This window comes from Oncorhynchus gorbuscha, linkage group LG05, assembly GCF_021184085.1.
Source record: "Oncorhynchus gorbuscha isolate QuinsamMale2020 ecotype Even-year linkage group LG05, OgorEven_v1.0, whole genome shotgun sequence".
NCBI lineage: Eukaryota > Metazoa > Chordata > Actinopteri > Salmoniformes > Salmonidae > Oncorhynchus > Oncorhynchus gorbuscha.
This window is the reverse complement of record NC_060177.1, coordinates 362,996-388,698: the sequence shown is the minus strand read 5'-3', so window position 1 is coordinate 388,698 and position 25,703 is coordinate 362,996. Positions and strand designations below refer to the sequence as shown.

The window sequence follows — 25,703 nt, the reverse complement described above, 5'->3', positions numbered from 1 at the left end:
GATCTCATCATACTACTGACTGGGGGACATATGGCTGATCTCATCATACTACTGACTGAGGGACATATGGCTGATCTCATCATACTACTGACTGGGGGACATATGGCTGATCTCATGATACTACTGACTGAGGGACATATGGCTGATCTCATCATACTACTGACTGAGGGACATATGGCTGATCTCATCATACTACTGACTGGGGGACATATGGCTGATCTCATCATACTACTGACTGGGGGACATATGGCTGATCTCATCATACTGGGGGACATATGGCTGATCTCATCATACTACTGACTGGGGGACATATGGCTGATCTCATCATACTACTGACTGAGGGACATATGGCTGATCTCATCATACTACTGACTGGGGGACATATGGCTGATCTCATGATACTACTGACTGAGGGACATATGGCTGATCTCATCATACTACTGACTGAGGGACATATGGCTGATCTCATCATACTACTGACTGAGGGACATATGGCTGATCTCATCATACTACTGACTGGGGGACATATGGCTGATCTCATCATACTACTGACTGGGGGACATATGGCTGATCTCATCATACTACTGACTGAGGGACATATGGCTGATCTCATCATACTACTGACTGGGGGACATATGGCTGATCTCATCATACTACTGACTGAGGGACATATGGCTGATCTCATCATACTACTGACTGGGGGACATATGGCTGATCTCATCATACTACTGACTGAGGGACATATGGCTGATCTCATCATACTGGGGGACATATGGCTGATCTCATCATACTGGGGGACATATGGCTGATCTCATCATACTGGGGGACATATGGCTGATCTCATCATACTACTGACTGGGGGACATATGACTGATCTCATCATACTACTGACTGAGGGACATATGGCTGATCTCATCATACTGGGGGACATATGGCTGATCTCATCATACTACTGACTGAGGGACATATGGCTGATCTCATCATACTACTGACTGAGGGACATATGGCTGATCTCCATATCATACTACTAACTGAGGGACATATGGCTGATCTCATCATACTACTGACTGGGGGACATATGACTGATCTCATCATACTGGGGGACATATGGCTGATCTCATCATACTACTGACTGAGGGACATATGGCTGATCTCATCATACTACTGACTGAGGGACATATGGCTGATCTCATCATACTACTGACTGGGGGACATATGGCTGATATCATCATACTGGGGGACATATGGCTGATCTCATCATACTACTGACTGGGGGACATATGGCTGATCTCATCATACTACTGACTGAGGGACATATGGCTGATCTCATCATACTACTGACTGGGGGACATATGGCTGATCTCATCATACTACTGACTGGGGGACATATGGCTGATCTCATCATACTGGGGGACATATGGCTGATCACATCATACTACTGACTGAGTGACATATGGCTGATCTCATCATACTACTGACTGGGGGACATATGGCTGATCTCATCATACTACTGACTGAGGGACATATGGCTGATCTCATCATACTGGGGGACATATGGCTGATCTCATCATACTACTGACTGAGGGACATATGGCTGATCTCATCATACTGGGGGACATATGGCTGATCTCATCATACTACTGACTGAGGGACATATGGCTGATCTCATCATACTACTGACTGAGGGACATATGGCTGATCTCCATATCATACTACTAACTGAGGGACATATGGCTGATCTCATCATACTACTGACTGAGTGACATATGGCTGATCTCATCATGCTACTGACTGAGGGACATATGGCTGATCTCCATATCATACTACTAACTGAGGGACATATGGCTGATCTCATCATACTACTGACTGGGGGACATATGGCTGATCTCATCATACTGGGGGACATATGGCTGATCTCATCATACTACTGACTGAGGGACATATGGCTGATCTCATCATACTACTGACTGGGGGACATATGGCTGATCTCATCATACTACTGACTGAGGGACATATGGCTGATCTCATCATACTACTGACTGAGGGACATATGGCTGATCTCATCATACTACTGACTGGGGGACATATGGGATCATACTGGGGGACATATGGCTGATCTCATCATACTACTGACTGAGGGAAATTGGCTGATCTCATCATACTACTGACTGGGGGACATATGGCTGATCTCATCATACTGGGGGACATATGGCTGATCTCATCATACTGGGGGACATATGGCTGATCTCATCATACTACTGACTGAGGGACATATGGCTGATCTCATCATACTACTGACTGAGGGACATATGGCTGATCTCCATATCATACTACTAACTGAGGGACATATGGCTGATCTCATCATACTACTGACTGAGTGACATATGGCTGATCTCATCATACTACTGACTGGGGGACATATGGCTGATCTCATCATACTGGGGGACATATGGCTGATCTCATCATACTACTGACTGAGTGACATATGGCTGATCTCATCATACTACTGACTGGGAGACATATGGCTGATCTCATCATACTGGGGGACATATGGCTGATCTCATCATACTACTGACTGAGGGACATATGGCTGATCTCATCATACTGGGGGACATATGGCTGATCTCATCATACTACTGACTGAGGGACATATGGCTGATCTCATCATACTACTGACTGAGGGACATATGGCTGATCTCCATATCATACTACTGACTGAGGGACATATGGCTGATCTCATCATACTACTGACTGAGGGACATATGGCTGATCTCATCATACTACTGACTGGGGGACATATGGCTGATCTCATCATACTGGGGGACATATGGCTGATCTCATCATACTACTGACTGAGGGACATATGGCTGATCTCATCATACTACTGACTGGGGGACATATGGCTGATCTCATCATACTGGGGGACATATGGCTGATCTCATCATACTACTGACTGAGGGACATATGGCTGATCTCATCATACTGGGGGACATATGGCTGATCTCATCATACTACTGACTGAGGGACATATGGCTGATCTCATCATACTACTGACTGGGGACATATGGCTGATCTCATCATACTACTGACTGGGGGACATATGGCTGATCTCATCATACTACTGACTGAGGGACATATGGCTGATCTCATCATACTACTGACTGGGGGACATATGGCTGATCTCATCATACTACTGACTGGGGGACATATGGGATACTGGGGGACATATGGCTGATCTCATCATACTACTGACTGAGGGACATATGGCTGATCTCATCATACTACTGACTGGGGGACATATGGCTGATCTCATCATACTACTGACTGGGGGACATATGGCTGATCTCATCATTCTACTGACTGAGGGACATATGGCTGATCTCATCATACTACTGACTGGGGGACATATGGCTGATCTCATCATACTACTGACTGGGGGACATATGGCTGATCTCATCATACTACTGACGGGGACATATGGCTGATCTCATCATACTACTGACTGAGGGACATATGGCTGATCTCATCATACTACTGACTGGGGACATATGGCTGATCTCATCATACTACTGACTGGGGACATATGACTGATCTCATATCATACTACTAACTGAGGGACATATGGCTGATCTCATCATACTACTGACTGGGGGACATATGGCTGACTGGGGGACATATGGCTGATCTCATCATACTACTGACTGAGGGACATATGGCTGATCTCATCATACTACTGACTGAGGGACATATGGCTGATCTCATCATACTACTGACTGGGGGACATATGGCTGATCTCATCATACTACTGACTGAGGGACATATGGCTGATCTCATCATACTGGGGGACATATGGCTGATCTCATCATACTACTGACTGAGGGACATATGGCTGATCTCATCATACTGGGGGACATATGGCTGATCTCATCATACTACTGACTGAGGGACATATGGCTGATCTCATCATACTACTGACTGAGGGACATATGGCTGATCTCCATATCATACTACTAACTGAGGGACATATGGCTGATCTCATCATACTACTGACTGAGTGACATATGGCTGATCTCATCATACTACTGACTGAGGGACATATGGCTGATCTCATATCATACTACTAACTGGGGACATATGGCTGATCTCATCATACTACTGACTGGGGATCTCTGATCTCATCATACTGGGGACATATGGCTGATCTCATCATACTACTGACTGAGGGACATATGGCTGATCTCATCATACTACTGACTGGGGGACATATGGCTGATCTCATCATACTACTGACTGAGGGACATATGGCTGATCTCATCATACTACTGACTGAGGGACATATGGCTGATCTCATCATACTACTGACTGGGGGACATATGGCTGATCTCATCATACTGGGGGACATATGGCTGATCTCATCATACTACTGACTGAGGGACATATGGCTGATCTCATCATACTACTGACTGGGGGACATATGGCTGATCTCATCATACTGGGGGACATATGGCTGATCTCATCATACTGGGGGACATATGGCTGATCTCATCATACTACTGACTGAGGGACATATGGCTGATCTCATCATACTGGGGGACATATGGCTGATCTCATCATACTACTGACTGAGGGACATATGGCTGATCTCATCATACTACTGACTGAGGGACATATGGCTGATCTCCATATCATACTACTGACTGGGGGACATATGGCTGATCTCATCATACTACTGACTGAGGGACATATGGCTGATCTCATCATACTACTGACTGGGGGACATATGGCTGATCTCATCATACTGGGGGACATATGGCTGATCTCATCATACTACTGACTGAGGGACATATGGCTGATCTCATCATACTACTGACTGGGGGACATATGGCTGATCTCATCATACTGGGGGACATATGGCTGATCTCATCATACTACTGACTGAGGGACATATGGCTGATCTCATCATACTGGGGGACATATGGCTGATCTCATCATACTACTGACTGAGGGACATATGGCTGATCTCATCATACTACTGACTGAGGGACATATGGCTGATCTCATCATACTACTGACTGAGGGACATATGGCTGATCTCATCATACTACTGACTGACATATGGCTGATCTCATCATACTACTGACTGGGGGACATATGGCTGATCTCATCATACTGGGGGACATATGGCTGATCTCATCATACTACTGACTGAGTGACATATGGCTGATCTCTGACTCATACTACTGACTGGGGGACATATGGCTGATCTCATCATACTACTGACTGAGGGACATATGGCTGATCTCATCATACTGGGGGACATATGGCTGATCTCATCATACTACTGACTGAGGGACATATGGCTGATCTCATCATACTACTGACTGGGGGACATATGGCTGATCTCATCATACTACTGACTGGGGGACATATGGCTGATCTCATCATACTACTGACTGAGGGACATATGGCTGATCTCATCATACTACTGACTGGGGGACATATGGCTGATCTCATCATACTACTGACTGGGGGACATATGGCTGATCTCATCATACTGGGGGACATATGGCTGATCTCATCATACTACTGACTGAGGGACATATGGCTGATCTCATCATACTACTGACTGGGGGACATATGGCTGATCTCATCATACTACTGACTGGGGGACATATGGCTGATCTCATCATACTACTGACTGGGGACATATGGCTGATCTCATCATACTACTGACTGGGGGACATATGGCTGATCTCCATATCATACTACTGACTGGGGGACATATGGCTGATCTCATCATACTACTGACTGAGGGACATATGGCTGATCTCATCATACTACTGACTGAGGGACATATGGCTGATCTCATCATACTACTGACTGAGGGACATATGGCTGATCTCATCATACTGGGGGACATATGGCTGATCTCATCATACTACTGACTGAGGGACATATGGCTGATCTCATCATACTGGGGGACATATGGCTGATCTCATCATACTACTGACTGGGGGACATATGGCTGATCTCATCATACTGGGGGACATATGGCTGATCTCATCATACTACTGACTGAGGGACATATGGCTGATCTCATCATACTACTGACTGAGGGACATATGGCTGATCTCATCATACTACTGACTGGGGGACATATGGCTGATCTCATCATACTACTGACTGAGGGACATATGGCTGATCTCATCATACTACTGACTGGGGGACATATGACTGATCTCATCATACTACTGACTGAGGGACATATGGCTGATCTCATCATACTACTGACTGAGGGACATATGGCTGATCTCATCATACTGGGGGACATATGGCTGATCTCATCATACTACTGACTGAGGGACATATGGCTGATCTCATCATACTACTGACTGGGGGACATATGGCTGATCTCATCATACTACTGACTGAGGGACATATGGCTGATCTCCATATCATACTACTGACTGGGGGACATATGGCTGATCTCATCATACTGGGGGACATATGGCTGATCTCATCATACTACTGACTGGGGGACATATGGCTGATCTCATCATACTGGGGGACATATGGCTGATCTCATCATACTACTGACTGGGGGACATATGGCTGATCTCATCATACTACTGACTGGGGGGCTGATCTCATCATACTACTGACTGAGGGGATCATATATGGCTGATCTCATCATACTACTGACTGAGGGACATATGGCTGATCTCATCATACTACTGACTGGGGGACATATGGCTGATCTCATCATACTGGGGGACATATGGCTGATCTCATCTGAGTGACATACTGATCTCATCATACTACTGACTGGGGGACATATGGCTGATCTCATCATACTACTGACTGGGGGACATATGGCTGATCTCATCATACTACTGACTGGGGGACATATGGCTGATCTCATCATACTACTGACTGAGGGACATATGGCTGATCTCATCATACTACTGACTGGGGACATATGGCTGATCTCATCATACTGGGGGACATATGGCTGATCTCATCATACTACTGACTGAGGACATATGGCTGATCTCATCATACTACTGACTGGGGGACATATGGCTGATCTCATCATACTACTGACTGGGGGACATATGGCTGATCTCATCATACTACTGACTGGGGACATATGGCTGATCTCATCACTGGGGGACATGATCTCATCATACTGAGGGACATATGGCTGATCTCATCATACTACTGACTGAGGGACATATGGCTGATACTGACTGAGGGACATATGGCTGATCTCATCATACTACTGACTGAGGGACATATGGCTGATCTCATCATACTGGGGACTATGGCTGATCTCATCATACTGGGGGACATATGGCTGATCTCATCATACTACTGACTGGGGGACATATGGCTGATCTCATCATACTACTGACTGAGGGACATATGGCTGATCTCATCATACTACTGACTGGGGGACATATGGCTGATGGGGGACATATCATACTACTGACTGGGGGACATATGGCTGATCTCATCTGATCTCATCATACTACTGACTGAGGGACATATGGCTGATCTCATCATACTACTGACTGGGGGACATATGGCTGATCTCATCACTGGGGACATATGGCTGATCTCATATCATACTACTGACTGAGGGACATATGGCTGATCTCATCATACTACTGACTGGGGGACATATGGCTGATCTCATCATACTACTGACTGGGGGACATATGGCTGATCTCATCATACTACTGACTGGGGGACATATGGCTGATCTCATCATACTGGGGGACATATGGCTGATCTCATCATACTACTGACTGGGGGACATATGGCTGATCTCATCATACTACTGACTGGGGGACATATGACTGATCTCATCATACTACTGACTGGGGGACATATGGCTGATCTCATCATACTACTGACTGGGGGACATATGGCTGATCTCATCATACTACTGACTGAGGGACATATGGCTGATCTCATCATACTACTGACTGAGGGACATATGGCTGATCTCATCATACTGGGGGACATATGGCTGATCTCATCATACTGGGGGACATATGGCTGATCTCATCATACTACTGACTGAGGGACATATGGCTGATCTCATCATACTGGGGGACATATGGCTGATCTCATCATACTGGGGGACATATGGCTGATCTCATCATACTACTGACTGAGGGACATATGGCTGATCTCATCATACTGGGGGACATATGGCTGATCTCATCATACTACTGACTGAGGGACATATGGCTGATCTCATCATACTACTGACTGAGGGACATATGGCTGATCTCATCATACTACTGACTGGGGGACATATGGCTGATCTCATCATACTACTGACTGAGGGACATATGGCTGATCTCCATATCATACTACTGACTGGGGACATATGGCTGATCTCATCATACTACTGACTGGGGACATATGGCTGATCTCATCATACTACTGACTGGGGACATATGGCTGATCTCATCATACTACTGACTGAGGGACATATGGCTGATCTCATCATACTACTGACTGGGGGACATATGGCTGATCTCATCATACTACTGACTGAGGGACATATGGCTGATCTCATCATACTACTGACTGGGGGACATATGGCTGATCTCATCATACTGGGGGACATATGGCTGATCTCATCATACTACTGACTGGGGACATATGGCTGATCTCATCATACTACTGACTGGGGGACATATGGCTGATCTCATCATACTGGGGGACATATGGCTGATCTCATCATACTACTGACTGAGGGACATATGGCTGATCTCATCACTACTGACTGGGGACATATGGCTGATCTCATCATACTACTGACTGGGGGACATATGGCTGATCTCATCATACTACTGACTGAGGGACATATGGCTGATCTCATCATACTGCTGGGGACATATGGCTGATCTCATCATACTACTGACTGAGGGACATATGGCTGATCTCATCATACTACTGACTGGGGACATATGGCTGATCTCATCATACTACTGGGGACATATGGCTGATCTCATCATACATATGGCTGATCTCATCATACTGAGGGACATATGGCTGATCTCATCATACTACTGACTGAGGGACATATGGCTGATCTCATCATACTACTGACTGAGGGACATATGGCTGATCTCATCATACTACTGACTGAGGGACATATGGCTGATCTCATCATACTACTGACTGGGGGACATATGGCTGATCTCATCATGGGGGACATATGGCTGATCTCATCACTACTGACTGGGGGACATATGGCTGATCTCATCATACTACTGACTGAGGGACATATGGCTGATCTCATCATACTACTGACTGAGGGACATATGGCTGATCTCATCATACTACTGACTGGGGACATATGGCTGATCTCATCATACTGGGGGACATATGGCTGATCTCATCATACTGGGGGACATATGGCTGATCTCATCACTGGGGGACATATGGCTGATCTCATCATACTACTGACTGGGGACATATGGCTGATCTCATCATACTACTGACTGGGGACATATGGCTGATCTCATCATACTACTGGGGGACATATGGCTGATCTCATCATACTACTGACTGGGGGACATATGGCTGATCTCATCATACTACTGACTGAGGGACATATGGCTGATCTCATCATACTACTGACTGGGGGACATATGGCTGATCTCATCATACTACTGACTGGGGACATATGGCTGATCTCATCATACTACTGACTGGGGGACATATGGCTGATCTCATCATACTACTGACTGGGGGACATATGGCTGATCTCATCATACTACTGACTGGGGACATATGGCTGATCTCATCATACTACTGACTGGGGACATATGGCTGATCTCATCATACTACTGACTGGGGACATATGGCTGATCTCATCATACTACTGACTGAGGGACATATGGCTGATCTCATCATACTACTGACTGGGGGACATATGGCTGATCTCATCATACTACTGACTGGGGACATATGGCTGATCTCATCATACTACTGACTGGGGACATATGGCTGATCTCATCATACTACTGACTGAGGGACATATGGCTGATCTCATCATACTACTGACTGGGGGACATATGGCTGATCTCATCATACTACTGACTGGGGGACATATGGCTGATCTCATCATACTACTGACTGGGGGACATATGGCTGATCTCATCATACTACTGACTGAGGGACATATGGCTGATCTCATCATACTGGGGGACATATGGCTGATCTCATCATACTACTGACTGAGGGACATATGGGACATACTGGGGGACATATGGCTGATCTCATCATACTACTGACTGGGGACATATGGCTGATCTCATCATACTACTGACTGGGGGACATATGGCTGATCTCATCATACTACTGACTGGGGGACATATGGCTGATCTCATCATACTACTGACTGAGGGACATATGGCTGATCTCATCATACTACTGACTGGGGGACATATGGCTGATCTCATCATACTACTGACTGGGGACATATGGCTGATCTCATCATCTACTGACTGGGGACATATGGCTGATCTCATCATACTACTGACTGAGGGACATATGGCTGATCTCATCACTGGGGGACATACTGATCTCATCATACTGGGGACATATGGCTGATCTCATCATACTACTGACTGGGGACATATGGCTGATCTCATCATACTACTGACTGGGGACATATGGCTGATCTCATCATACTACTGACTGGGGGACATATGGCTGATCTCATCATGACTGAGGGACTACTGATCTCATCATACTGGGGGACATATGGCTGATCTCATCATACTACTGACTGGGGACATATGGCTGATCTCATCATACTACTGACTGGGGACATATGGCTGATCTATCATACTACTGACTGGGGGACATATGGCTGATCTCATCATACTACTGACTGGGGACATATGGCTGATCTCATCATACTACTGACTGGGGGACATATGGCTGATCTCATCATACTACTGACTGGGGGACATATGGCTGATCTCATCATACTACTGACTGAGGGACATATGGCTGATCTCATCATACTACTGACTGGGGACATATGGCTGATCTCATCATACTGGGGGACATATGGCTGATCTCATCATACTACTGACTGGGGGACATATGGCTGATCTCATCATACTACTGACTGGGGGACATATGGCTGATCTCATCATACTACTGACTGGGGGACATATGGCTGATCTCATCATACTACTGACTGAGGGACATATGGCTGATCTCATCATACTACTGACTGACTGGGGGACATATGGCTGATCTCATCATACTACTGACTGGGGGACATATGGCTGATCTCATCATACTACTGACTGGGGGACATATGGCTGATCTCATCATACTACTGACTGGGGGACATATGGCTGATCTCATCATACTGGGGGACATATGGCTGATCTCATCACTACTGACTGGGGGACATATGGCTGATCTCATCATCATACTGGGGGACATATGGCTGATCTCATCATACTGGGGGACATATGGCTGATCTCATCATACTACTGACTGGGGGACATATGGCTGATCTCATCATACTGGGGGACATATGGCTGATCTCATCTGATCTCATCATACTGGGGGACATATGGCTGATCTCATCATACTACTGACTGGGGGACATATGGCTGATCTCATCATACTGAGGGACATATGGCTGATCTCATCATACTGGGGGACATATGGCTGATCTCATCATACTGGGGGACATATGGCTGATCTCATCACTGGGGACATATGACTGATCTCATCATACTACTGACTGGGACATATGGCTGATCTCATCATACTACTGACTGGGGACATATGGCTGATCTCATCATACTACATATGATCTCATCATACTGGGGGACATATGGCTGATCTCATCATACTACTGACTGAGGGACATATGGCTGATCTCATCATACTACTGACTGAGGGACATATGGCTGATCTCATCATACTACTGACTGAGGGACATATGGCTGATCTCATCATACTACTGACTGAGGGACATATGGCTGATCTCATCATACTACTGACTGAGGGACATATGGCTGATCTCTCATCATACTACTGACTGAGGGACATATGGCTGATCTCATCATACTACTGACTGAGGGACATATGGCTGATCTCATCATACTGGGGGACATATGGCTGATCTCATCATACTGGGGGACATATGGCTGATCTCATCATACTGGGGGACATATGGCTGATCTCATCATACTGGGGGACATATGACTGATCTCATCATACTGGGGGACATATGGCTGATCTCATCAACTTTATTATCATCTGGATGGACAAATGGATGTGCTTTTCATTAATCACATGTAACTTTAATGAAGATACAACAGTATATTTGGGTAATAGGATAGCTATTTTATAAACTATGAGAACAGGGTGGGGTGTTTCCTGCAAACAAAGCAGCTTTAACCCTTAGTGAGGACTGTTTAAGACAACATGGCTAAGAGAGGTGCATCAGTGAGCTAGTCCCACCCAGAATAGCCCTAATGGATGAGCTGGAGACTGGACCAGCTGGAAACCGAGCTGTGTGTGTGTGTGTGTGTGTGTGTGTGTGTGTGTGTGTGTGTGTGTGTGTGTGTGTGTGTGTGTGTGTGTGTGTGTGTGTGTGTGTGTGTGTGTGTGTGTGTGTGTGTGTGTGTGTGTGTGTGTGTGTGTGTGTGTGTGTGTGTGTGTGTTGCAGGCCCGGTTCTAACATTTTTGGGGCCCCCCACCAAGGGATCAAAAAAATATTGTGGCCCCTCTCTTGAACGTTAAAGTACATGCTCTGCAGTTGTACACATTTTGCCATGTTACTGATATCTGAGTGATACGGACTAATACAATCTAAACAGTGTTATCTGGCTGCAGTTGTACACATTTTGCCATGTTACTGATATCTGAGTGATACGGACTAATACAATCTAAACAGTGTTATCTGGCTGCAGTTGTACACATTTTGCCATGTTACTGATATTTTGACTAATACAATCTAAACAGTGTTATCTGGCTGTTTACATTTTGCCATGTTACTGATATCTGAGTGATACGGACTAATACAATCTAAACAGTGTTATCTGGCTGCAGTTGTACACATTTTGCCATGTTACTGATATCTGAGTGATACGGACTAATACAATCTAAACAGTGTTATCTGGCTGATTGAGGGTCAGTGACTGACATAACAAGTGAAAAACAGCTGATGCACAACCACATTTCAAACTTGCACCTTGTGTATTCTACTAATTTAACTCTCAACAGTAAGTTGAGACCCTGACTGAGTTTCCCCCAAAATGATATGATTACATTTTTGGGGTCGGCGACCGCTCATGTCGCTTATGCCTGGAGCCGGCCCAGTAGTCCTAATGGTGGTTTTAAACAAGAACTCCAGCCTAGTAAATTAATCCTTGTGTAAACTGTAGATGGAGTCCTCCCTTCAGAGGTTTATTTAGAACTAACAACATGGACCCCAACCCTTAATCCTACTGCAGACACACCTGTAGAGGTCTGTATAAAAGCCCAGGACTGACCAGACAGAATCACACATCAAGACTCAGTGCCAAGGAGCCTCTCCAAAGCATCTCAAAGACCAAGACATCTAGAGTATCTCCACTGCCAGAACCAAGGAGCCATCCAGAATCTGTTCACACACTGAAGATGGAGCAAAGCCCCTCTCTCACCATCCTGCTGCTGGTACTGGGCCTCTCTCAGGCCCAAATGGACCACAGTGGACCAGCCATGTGGATAGACCACCTTGAGGCTGTAGACATCACTGAGAGAATTCTGACCGCTAATAACGGCTCTGATGAGATGCTGATGGAGGGAGACCTGGTGGTACCAAGAACCAGAAACGCCATGCAGTGCATGCAAGGAGGAAACAGCTGCCTGTGGAAGAAAGCCTCTAGCGGATACATTGAAGTGCCCTACATAATAGAAGACAGCAGATTCACTCCCTCCGACATGAAGGAGATTGAGCACGCCGTCCAGTCGTTCCACAGCAAGACCTGCATTCGCTTTGTGCCACGTGGCAACCAGAAAGACTACATCAGCTTTGAGAGTTTGAGCGGCTGCTACTCTTCTCTCGGGAGAATTGGAGGAAACAGACGGTCTCTGTTAACAGCGTTGGCTGCATCTTTCTCGGCATCATTCAGCACGAGACCCTCCACGCTCTGGGATTCCAGCACGAACAAACCAGGAGCGACCGTGACCAGTACGTCACCATCAACTGGAGTAACATCGACTCTTACATGGTCAATAACTTCGATAAACAAAACACCAACAACCTGAACAGTCCCTATGACTACAGCTCTGTCATGCACTATGGAAAAACAGCCTTCTCTGTCAACGGGAAGGACACCATCACCCCCATCCCCAACCCCGACGTGTCCATCGGCCAGAGACAGGGGATGTCCACCACTGACATCCTGAGGATCAGCCGACTCTACGGCTGCTGAGAGGAAGACATCAAGTCACAGGAGGAGGAGAGTAAGGTGAAGATGTCTACAATACATCTGACACATCATCCAGTGTCCTGTTCATTCAAATCATCAGCTGTGTGTTATTCACTATACTTCACGGCTTCTCATGTCTTATGGCCTTATCGGATTTAGATCAAATAAATATTTAGTAGTACAGAACAATGTGCTTTTCTGTATCACTTTGGGTTGAAACATAGAAATAAAAGCGTTTGAAACAACATTATTGAATCTGCATGTGTTTCTCTGATGACACTATGGTGCTGTATACATGTTGACAATGATTCCTCCAATGTTTCCGGAAGATAGCCTGTTCTAGCCTGCTGGTAGCCTGGTTCTAGCTGCTGGTAGCCTGGTAGCCTGGTTCTAGCCTGCTGGTAGCCTGGTTCTAGCCTGCTGGTAGCCTGGTTCTAACCTGCTGTAGCCTGGTTCTAGCCTGGTTCTAGCCTGCTGGTAGCTTGGTTCTAGCCTGGTTCTAGCCTGCTGGTAGCCTGGTTCTAGCCTGCTGGTAGCTTGGTTCTAGCCTGGTTCTAGCCTGGTTCTAACCTGCTGGTAGCCTGGTTCTAGCCTGCTGGTAGCCTGGTTCTAGCCTGGTTCTAGCCTGCTGGTAGCTTGGTTCTAGCCTGCTGGTAGTCTGGTTCTAGCCTGGTTCTAGCCTGCTGGTAGCTTGGTTCTAACCTGCTGGTAGCCTGGTTCTAACCTGCTGGTAGCCTGGTTCTAGCCTGCTGGTAGCTTGGTTCTAGCCTGGTTCTAGCCTGCTGGTAGCCTGGTTCTAACCTACTGTAGCCTGGTTCTAGCCTGGTTCTAGCCTGCTGGTAGCTTGGTTCTAGCCTGGTTCTAGCCTGGTTCTAGCCTGCTGGTAGCTTGGTTCTAGCCTGGTTCTAGCCTGGTTCTAGCCTGCTGGTAGCCTGGTTCTAGCCTGGTTCTAGCCTGCTGGTAGCTTGGTTCTAGCCTGGTTCTAGCCTGGTTCTAGCCTGCTGGTAGCCTGGTTCTAGCCTGCTGGTAGCCTGGTTCTGCTGGTAGCCTGGTTCTAGCCTGCTGGTAGCTTGGTTCTAGCCTGCTGGTAGTCTGGTTCTAGCCTGGTTCTAGCCTGCTGGTAGCTTGGTTCTAACCTGCTGGTAGCCTGGTTCTAACCTGCTGGTAGCCTGGTTCTAGCCTGCTGGTAGCTTGGTTCTAGTCTGGTTCTAGCCTGCTGGTAGCCTGGTTCTAGCCTGCTGGTAGCTTGGTTCTAACCTGCTGGTAGCCTGGTTCTAGCCTGCTGGTAGCCTGGTTCTAGCCTGCTGGTAGCCTGGGTTAGCCTGGTTCTAGCCTGCTGGTAGCTTGGTTCTAGCCCTGGTAGCCTGGTTCTAGCCTGCTGGTAGCCTGGTTCTAGCCTGGTGGTAGCCTGGTTCTAGCCTGCTGGTAGCCTGGTTCTAGCCTGCTGGTAGCCTGGTTCTAGCCTGCTGGTAGCCTGGTTCTAGCCTGCTGGTAGCCTGGTTCTAGCCTGCTGGTAGCTTGGTTCTAACCTGCTGGTAGCCTGGTTCTAGCCTGGTTCTAGCCTGCTGGTAGCCTGGTTCTAGCCTGCTGGTAGCCTGGTTCTAGCCTGCTGGTAGCCTGGTTCTAGCCTGCTGGTAGCCTGGTTCTAGCCTGCTGGTAGCCTGGTTCTAGCCTGCTGGTAGCCTGGTTCTAGCCTGCTGGTAGCCTGGTTCTAGCCTGCTGGTAGCCTGGTTCTAGCCTGCTGGTAGCCTGGTTCTAGCCTGCTGGTAGCCTGGTTCTAGCCTGCTGGTAGCCTGGTTCTAGCCTGCTGGTAGCCTGGTTCTAGCCTGCTGGTAGCTGGTTCTGCTGGTAGCCTGGTTCTACCCTGCTGGTAGCCTGGTTCTAGCCTGGTAGCCTGCTGGTAGCCTGGTTCTAGCATGCTGTTAGCCTGGTTCTAGTCTGGTAGCATGGTTCTAACCTGTAGCTTGGTTCTAGCCTGGCAGTAGCCTGGTTCTAGCCTGCTGGTAGCCTGGTTCTAGCCTGCTGGTAGCCTGGTTCTAGTCTGATGGTAGCCTGGTTCTAGTCTGGAGATAGCCTGGTTCTAGCCTGTACGGTAGCCTGGTTCTAGTCTGCTGGTAGCCTGGTTCTAGCCTGCTGGTAGCCTGGTTCTAGCCTGCTGGTAGCCTGGTTCTAGCCTGCTGGTAGCCTGGTTCTAGCCTGGTTCTAGCCTGCTGGTAGCCTGGTTCTAGCCTGTAGCCTGGTTCTAGCCTGCTGGTAGCCTGGTTCTAGCCTGCTGGTAGCCTGGTTCTAGCCTGCTGGTAGCCTGGTTCTAGCCTGCTGGTAGCATGGTTCTACCCTGCTGGTAGATTGGTTCTAGCCTGGTAGTAGCCTGGTTCTAGCATGCTGTTAGCCTGGTTCTAGTCTGGTGGTAACCTGATTCTAGCCTGGCAGTAGCCTGGTTCTAGCCTGCTGGTAGCATGGTTCTAGCCTGCCGGTAGCCTGGTTCTAGCCTGCTGGTAGCCTGGTTCTAGCCTGCTGGTAGCCTGGTTCTAGTCTGACGGTAGCCTGGTTCTAGTCTGGTAGCCTGGTAGCCTGGTTCTAGCCTGCCTGGTAGCCTGCTGGTAGCCTGGTTCTAGCCTGGTTCTAGCCTGCTGGTAGCCTGGTTCTAGCCTGCTGGTAGCATGGTTCTAGCCTGGTAGTAGCCTGGTTCTAGCATGCTGTTAGCCTGGTTCTAGTCTGGTGGTAACCTGATTCTAGCCTGGTGGTAACCTGATTCTAGCCTGGCAGTAGCCTGGTTCTAGCCTGCTGGTAGCATGGTTCTAGCCTGCCGGTAGCCTGGTTCTAGCCTGCTGGTAGCCTGGTTCTAGCCTGCTGGTAGCCTGGTTCTAGTCTGACGGTAGCCTGGTTCTAGTCTGGCAATAGCCTGGTTCTAGCCTGCTGGTAGTCTGGTTCTAGCCTGCTGGTAGCCTGGTTCTAGTCTGCTGGTAGCCTGGTTCTGTCTAATGTAGCCTGGTTCTAGTCTGCTGGTAGCCTGGTTCTGTCTAATGACACATTAACTACAGAGGTCTAATGACACAGTGACTACAGAGGTCTAATGACACAGTGACTACAGAGGTCTAATGACACAGTGACTACAAAGGTCTAATAACACTGTCAGTCACTGTGTCATTAGACCTCTGTAGTCACTGTGTCATTAGACCTCTGTAGTCACTGTGCCATTAGATGTTTGTAGTCACTGTGTCATTAGACCTCTGTAGTCACTGTGTCATTAGACCTCTGTAGTCACTGTGCCATTAGATGTTTGTAGTCACTGTGTCATTAGACCTCTGTAGTCACTGTGTCATTAGACCTCTGTAGTCACTGTGTCATTAGACCTCTGTAGTCACTGTGTCATTAGACCTCTGTAGTCACTGTGCCATTAGATGTTTGTAGTCACTGTGTCATTAGACCTCTGTAGTCACTGTGTCATTAGACCTCTGTAGTCACTGTGTCATTAGACCTCTGTAGTCACTGTGTCATTAGACCTCTGTAGTCACTGTGTCATTAGACCTCTGTAGTCACTGTGTCATTAAACCTCTGTAGTCACTGTGTCATTAGACCTCTGTAGTCAGTGTCATTAAACCTCTGTAGTCACTGTGTCATTAAACCTCTGTAGTCACTGTGTCATTAGACCTCTGTAGTCACTGTGTCATTAGACCTCTGTAGTCACTGTGTCATTAGACCTCTGTAGTCACTGTGTCATTAGACCTCTGTAGTCACTGTGTCATTAAACCTCTGTAGTCACTGTCATTAGGTTTACGTAACCTAGTAACTGGTCAGAATCAGTCCCTCAGTCAGCCCCTTAGTCACGCCATTAGTCTTGATGGTGATTTAAATGTAGGGGAGAGATTAATTTGAGAGTTAATCCAGGGCTAGTATTTATTAGTTAGAGCCACAGAGCTCATCCAGGACTAGTACTTGTTAGTTAAGAGACAGAGAGTTAATCCAGGGATAGTACTTGTTACTTAGAGACAGAGTTAATCCAGGGTTAGTACTTGATAGTTAGAGACAGAGAGTTAATCCAGGGATAGCACTTGTGAGTTAGAGCCACAAAGTTAATCCAGGGCTAGTACTTGTTACTTAGAGACAGAGTTAATCCAGGGTTAGTATTTATTAGTTAGAGACAGAGAGTTAATCCAGGGATAGTACTTGTTAGTTAGAGACAGAGAGTTAATCCAGGGTTAGTACTTGTTAGTTAGAGACAGAGTTAATCCAGGGATAGCACTTGTGAGTTAGAGACAGAGTTAATCCAGGGATAGCACTTGTTACTTAGAGACAGAGTTAATCCAGGGTTAGTACTTGTTACTTAGAGACAGAGTTAATCCAGGGATAGCACTTGTTACTTAGAGACAGAGTTAATCCAGGGATAGCACTTGTTACTTAGAGACAGAGTTAATCCAGGGTTAGTACTTGTTATTTAGAGACAGATTTAATCCAGGGATAGCACTTGTTACTTAGAGACAGAGAGTTAATCCAGGGATAGCACTTGTTAGTTAGAGACAGAGAGTTAATCCAGGTTTGGACTTGTTACTTAGAGACAGAGTTAATCCAGGGATAGCACTTGTGAGTTAGAGCCACAAAATTAATCCAGGGCTAGTACTTGTTACTTAGAGACAGAGTTAATCCAGGGTTAGTATTTATTAGTTAGAGACAGCGAGTTAATCCAGGGCTAGTACTTGTTAGTTAGAGACAGAGAGTTAATCCAGGTATAGTACTTGTTAGTTAGAGACAGAGTTAATCCAGGGCTAGTACTTGTTAGTTAGAGACAGATAGTTAATCCAGGGCTAGTACTTGTTAGTTAGAGACAGAGAGTTAATCCAGGGGTAGTACTTGTTAGTTAGAGACAGATAGTTAATCCAGGGCTAGTACTTGTTAGTTAGAGACAGAGTTAATCCAGGGCTAGTATTTATTAGTTAGAACCACAGAGTTAATCCAGGGCTAGTATTTATTAGTTAGAACCACAGAGTTAATCCAGGGCTAGTATTTATTAGTTAGAACGACAGAGTTAATCCAGGGCTAGTATTTGTTAGTTAGAACGACAGAGTTAATCCAGGGCTAGTACTTGTTAGTTAGAACGACAGAGTTAATCCAGGGCTAGTACTTGTTAGTTAGAACGACAGAGTTAATCCAGGGATAGCACTTGTTAGTTAGAACGACAGAGTTAATCCAGGGATAGTACTTGTTAGTTAATCCAGAGTTAATCCAGGGCTAGTACTTGTTAGTTAGAACGACAGAGTTAATCCAGGGATAGTACTTGTTAGTTAGAAACAGAGTTAATCCAGGGCATTTGAGTTAATCCAGGTTAATCCAGGGATAGCACTTGTTAGTTAGAACAACAGAGTTAATCCAGGGCTAGTACTTGTTAGTTAGAGACAGAGAGTTAATCCAGGGCTAGTACTTGTTAGTTAGAGACAGAGAGTTAATCCAGGTATAGCACTTGTTAGTTAGAGACAGAGTTAATCCAGGGATAGCACTTGTTAGTTAGAGACAGAGAGTTAATCCAGGGATAGTACTTGTTAGTTAGAGACAGAGAGTTAATCCAGGGATAGTATTTGTTAGTTAGAGACAGAGAGTTAATCCAGGGATAGTATTTGTTAGTTAGAGATAGAGAGTTAATCCAGGGATAGTACTTGTTAGTTAGAGACAGATAATGTTGTAAAGAATGGATTTATTATGATATAGTGTTGAATTGAATTTTTCTTCACATATACTAGCCACTGTATTCTGCCTGTTGTGCTGATGGTAAATTACCTCATTACCATCTGTTACTGTCCTCATCATTCTCTCTCAACACTTAACCTCTATGGCAGGGGTCGGCAACTGGCAGCCCTCGTGCCAAAATTGGCCTGCCAGTCATTTGTTTTGGGCCCCCCCAAAGCTTTTTGCAAAAAAACATTACAATAATAATTGGTCCAAAAAGACTAAAAACCGCCAGGAATCCAGCGAAAAAAAAGACATTTGATCGTGTCTCAATGTAATCAAGCTATGAAATTCCTGTTATATTCAAATACAATCTATTTTTGGGTCAATATAATTGTGGTCAATTTAGAGTGTTTATTATAATTATGTTCCATTCTCCCAACCATCTGCTCTGACATGAATCAGGCCTAGGCTGAATGTAGTGACCTAACTCTGCCCTCTGGTTTCCAAACACATCACAGGAAAACTAACAAGTAGTTAGTCATGTTCCAATAGGTTATATTGTCACAGATCAGGGAACCAAATTCAACTCCAAACTCATAAAGCAGCATCACAGACAGCATGGCACAACCCCTTACCACCCTCAAACGGACGGGCTGGTTGAACGTTTCAGCGAGGTGCTCCGAGTTATTTTGTTCTAAAGTGTGTGGTCCTACTCACCTACAGTATATACAGAGAGAACCTGCTGGAATTGTGGTTAGGGTTATTGTGGTTAGGGAGAGGTAGTTAACTGACCTCTATATACAGTATAGAGACGAGTCACTACTTTCTTCCTACTCCTTACTCCTCTGGGAGGTTCCATGCGTGTGGTCCTGGTCCTACTCCATATACAGAGACGAGTAACAGTTGTTCTGTTATTAATATGTATATTATATAAGGTTGATATACTCACCTATATACAGAGAGGAGTCTTTCCTCTTGACGTGGTCGTCTATGTAGGACACCCCTAGAGGCTGTACTGGTGTTGCCCCGATCCCCAGCAGTACCTGGGCCCCTATCAGCAGCAGGTACATCATGTTGGTGTTGGACTTGTTCCCACACAGGAAGGCAGAGTCTCTGCCCTCAGTCCTGGTCATGTTGGAACACACATCTCTCCCGTCCTCCGCGTGCCACCCATCCCCGGCCTCATACTCATATTGGTGGGTCAGGAACTCTGGCAGGGCGGAGAGCAGCGCGCCCAGCGCCATGACGAGACCCCCACAGCCTATCAGACGCGGCCGGTGGGCCTTTGCGCCGAAGTAGCTGACAAATAGGATGAGGGCCAGGTTGCCGATCTCGAAGCTGCTGGCGATCACGCCCACGTCGGCGGACTGGAGGTTGAAGCGGCGCTCCAGGGTGGTCAGAACACTCACCTAGAAACACAATGTTATATCTGTCTATGTAGTGGGGGGAGAGGGCTATCTGTCTATGTAGTGTGGAGGAGAGGACTATCTGTACTATGTAGTGTGGGGAGAGGACTATCTGTCTATGTAGTGTGGGGAGAGGGCTATCTGTCTATGTAGTGTGGAGGAGAGGGCTATCTGTCTATGTAGTGGGGGGAGAGGGCTATCTGTCTATGTAGTGTGGAGGAGAGGGCTATCTGTCTATGTAGTGGGGGAGAGGGCTATCTGTCTATTTAGTGTGGGGGAGAGGACTATCTGTCTATGTAGTGGGGGAGAGGGCTATCTGTCTATTTAGTGTGGGGGAGAGGGATATCTGTCTATGTAGTGTGGGGGAGAGGACTATCTGTCTATGTAGTGTGGAGGAGAGGACTATCTGTCTATGTAGTGTGGAGGAGAGGGCTATCTGTCTATGTAGTGAGGGGAGAGGGCTATCTGTCTATGTAGTGTGGAGGAGAGGGCTATCTGTCTATGTAGTGTGGAGGAGAGTGTGGAGTGGGGGAGAGGGCTATCTGTCTATGTAGTGTGGAGGAGAGGACTATCTGTCTATCTGTCTATGTAGTGTGGAGGAGAGGGCTATCTGTCTATGTAGTGTGGAGGAGAGGGCTATCTGTCTATGTAGTGTGGAGGAGAGGACTATCTGTCTATGTAGTGGGGGGAGAGGGCTATCTGTCTATGTAGTGTGGAGGAGAGGGCTATCTGTCTATGTAGTGTGGAGGAGAGGGCTATCTGTCTGGGGGGAGGACTATCTGTCTATGTAGTGTGGAGGAGAGGACTATCTGTCTATGTAGTGGGGGAGAGGGCTATCTGTCTATGTAGTGTGGAGGAGAGGGCTATCTGTCTATGTAGTGTGGACAGTTGTTCTGTTATTAATATGTATATTATAGAGGGCTATCTGTCTATGTAGTGTGGAGGAGAGGGCTATCTGTCTATGTAGTGTGGAGGAGAGGACTATCTGTCTATGTAGTGTGGAGGAGAGGACTATCTGTCTATGTAGTGGGGGAGAGGGCTATCTGTCTATGTAGTGTGGAGGAGAGGGCTATCTGTCTATGTAGTGGAGGAGTGGGCTATCTGTCTATGTAGTGTGGAAGAGAGGACTATCTGTCTATGTAGTGGAGGAGAGGGCTATCTGGCTATGTAGTGTGGAGGAGAGGGTTATCTGTCTATGTAGTGTGGAGGAGAGGACTATCTGTCTATGTAGTGGGGGGAGAGGGCTATCTGTCTATGTAGTGTGGAGGAGAGGACTATCTGTCTATGTAGTCTGGAGGAGAGGGCTATCTGTCTATGTAGTGTGGGGGAGAGGGCTATCTGTCTATGTAGTGTGGAGGAGAGGGATATCTGTCTATGTAGTGTGGAGGAGAGGACTATCTGTCTATGTAGTGTGGGGGAGAGGGCTATCTGTCTATGTGGTGTGGGGGAGAGGGCTATCTGTCTATGTAATGGGGGAGAGGGCTATCTGTCTATGTAGTGTGGGGGAGAGGGCTATCTGTCTATGTAGTGGGGGAGAGGGCTATCTGTCTATGTAGTGTGGGGGAGAGGGCTATCTGTCTATGTAGTGTGGGGAGAGGGCTATCTGTCTATGTAGTGTGGAGGAGAGGGATATCTGTCTATGTAGTGTGGAGGAGAGGACTATCTGTCTATGTAGTGTGGGGAGAGGGCTATCTGTCTATGTGGTGTGGGGGAGAGGGCTATCTGTCTATGTAATGGGGGAGAGGGCTATCTGTCTATGTAGTGTGGGGGAGAGGGCTATCTGTCTATGTAGTGTGGGGGAGAGGGCTATCTGTCTATGTAGTGTGGGGGAGAGGGCTATCTGTCTATGTAGTGTGGAGGAGAGGGCTATCTGTCTATGTAGTGTGGGGGAGAGGGTTATCTGTCTATGTAGTGTGGAGGAGAGGGCTATCTGTCTATGTAGTGTGGAGGAGAGGGCTATCTGTCTATGTAGTGGAGGAGAGGGATATCTGTCTATGTAGTGGAGGAGAGGGCTATCTGTCTATGTAGTGGGGGAGAGGGCTATCTGTCTATGTAGTGTGGGGGAGAGGGCTATCTGTCTATGTAGTGTGGGGAGAGGGCTATCTGTCTATGTAGTGGGGGAGAGGGATATCTGTATTATGTAGTGTGGAGGAGAGGGCTATCTGTCTAGTGTGGGGGAGAGGGCTATCTGTACTATGTAGTGGAGGAGAGGGACTATCTGTCTATGTAGTGGGGGAGAGGGCTATCTGTCTATGTAGTGTGGGGGAGAGGGCTATCTGTCTATGTAGTGTGGAGGAGAGGACTATCTGTCTATGTAGTGTGGAGGAGAGGGACTATCTGTCTATGTAGTGTGGAGGAGAGGGCTATCTGTCTATGTAGTGTGGGGGAGAGGGCTATCTGTCTATGTAGTGTGGGGAGAGGGCTATCTGTCTATGTAATGGGGGAGAGGGCTATCTGTCTATGTAGTGTGGGGGAGAGGGCTATCTGTCTATGTAGTGTGGGGAGAGGGCTATCTGTCTATGTAGTGTGGAGGAGAGGGATATCTGTCTATGTAGTGTGGAGGAGAGGACTATCTGTCTATGTAGTGTGGGGGAGAGGGCTATCTGTCTATGTGGTGTGGGGGAGAGGGCTATCTGTCTATGTAATGGGGGGAGAGGGCTATCTGTCTATGTAGTGTGGGGGAGAGGGCTATCTGTCTATGTAGTGTGGGGGAGAGGGCTATCTGTCTATGTAGTGTGGGGGAGAGGGCTATCTGTCTATGTAGTGTGGAGGAGAGGGCTATCTGTCTATGTAGTGTGGGGGAGAGGGTTATCTGTCTATGTAGTGTGGAGGAGAGGGCTATCTGTCTATGTAGTGTGGGGGAGAGGGCTATCTGTCTATGTAGTGTGGAGGAGAGGGCTATCTGTCTATGTATGGGGGAGAGGGTTATCTGTCTATGTAGTGTGGGGAGAGGGCTATCTGTCTATGTAGTGTGGAGGAGAGGGCTATCTGTATCTGTCTATGTAGTGTGGAGGAGAGGACTATCTGTCTATGTAGTGTGGGGGAGAGGGCTATCTGTCTATGTAGTGTGGGGGAGAGGGCTATCTGTCTATGTAGTGTGGAGGAGAGGGCTATCTGTCTATGTAGTGGGGGGGCTATCTGTCTATGTAGTGTGGAGGAGAGGGCTATCTGTCTATGTAGTGTGGGGGAGAGGGCTATCTGTACTATGTAGTGTGGAGGAGAGGACTATCTGTCTATGTAGTGCTATCTGTCTATGTAGTGTGGGGGAGAGGGCTATCTGTCTATGTAGTGTGGGGGAGAGGACTATCTGTCTATGTAGTGTGGAGGAGAGGGACTATCTGTCTATGTAGTGTGGAGGAGAGGGCTATCTGTCTATGTAGTGTGGGGGAGAGGGCTATCTGTCTATGTAGTGTGGGGGAGAGGGCTATCTGTCTATGTAATGGGGGAGAGGGCTATCTGTCTATGTAGTGTGGGGGAGAGGGCTATCTGTCTATGTAGTGGGGGGAGAGGGCTATCTGTCTATGTAGTGTGGGGGAGAGGGCTATCTGTCTATGTAGTGTGGAGGAGAGGGCTATCTGTCTATGTAGTGGGGGGGAGAGGGATATCTGTCTATGTACTGTGGGGGAGACGAGGAGCCTATAAATATAAATATAAATATATGCCATTTAGCAGACGCTTTCATCCAAAGCGACTTACAGTCATGTGTGCATACATTCTACGTATGGGTGGTCCCGGGGATCGAACCCACTACCCTGGCGTTACAAGCACCATGCTCTACCAACTGAGCTAACTGAGCTACAGAACTGAGCTACAGAACTGAGCTATAAGGTTGACATCTCAAATCAAATCACACTTTATTTGTCAAATGCGCTGAACACAACCTCTTATAAGGGCTTGTTAAGTAAGCATTTCACTGTAAGGTCTACCTGTTGTCTACCTGTTCACCTGTTGTAACAAGCATTTCGCTACACTCGCATTAACATCTGCTAACCATGTGTATGTGACAAATAAAATTTGATTTGATTTGACTGTAAGGTCTACCTGTTGTCTACCTGTTCACCTGTTCACCTGTTGTATTCAGCATTTCACTGTAAGGTCTACCTGTTGTCTACCTGTTCACCTGTTGTATTCAGCATTTCACTGTAAGGTCTACCTGTTG

At 46.9% G+C, this 25,703-nt stretch overlaps 1 protein-coding gene and 1 pseudogene across 1 annotated transcript in view; one reads left to right on the top strand and one right to left on the bottom strand.

Moving 5' to 3' along the window:
* The window catches only part of LOC124034979 (solute carrier organic anion transporter family member 3A1-like), a 92,001-nt gene that overhangs the window by 62,763 nt on the left and 3,535 nt on the right, over positions 1 to 25,703 (bottom strand). Inside the window, exon 2 of the mRNA XM_046348371.1 lies at positions 21,088 to 21,547. Coding sequence (XP_046204327.1) covers positions 21,088 to 21,547 — 460 coding nt within the window. The remainder of the gene's footprint in view (positions 1 to 21,087; positions 21,548 to 25,703) is intronic.
* Positions 13,684 to 14,480, top strand: LOC124034980 (annotated as a pseudogene).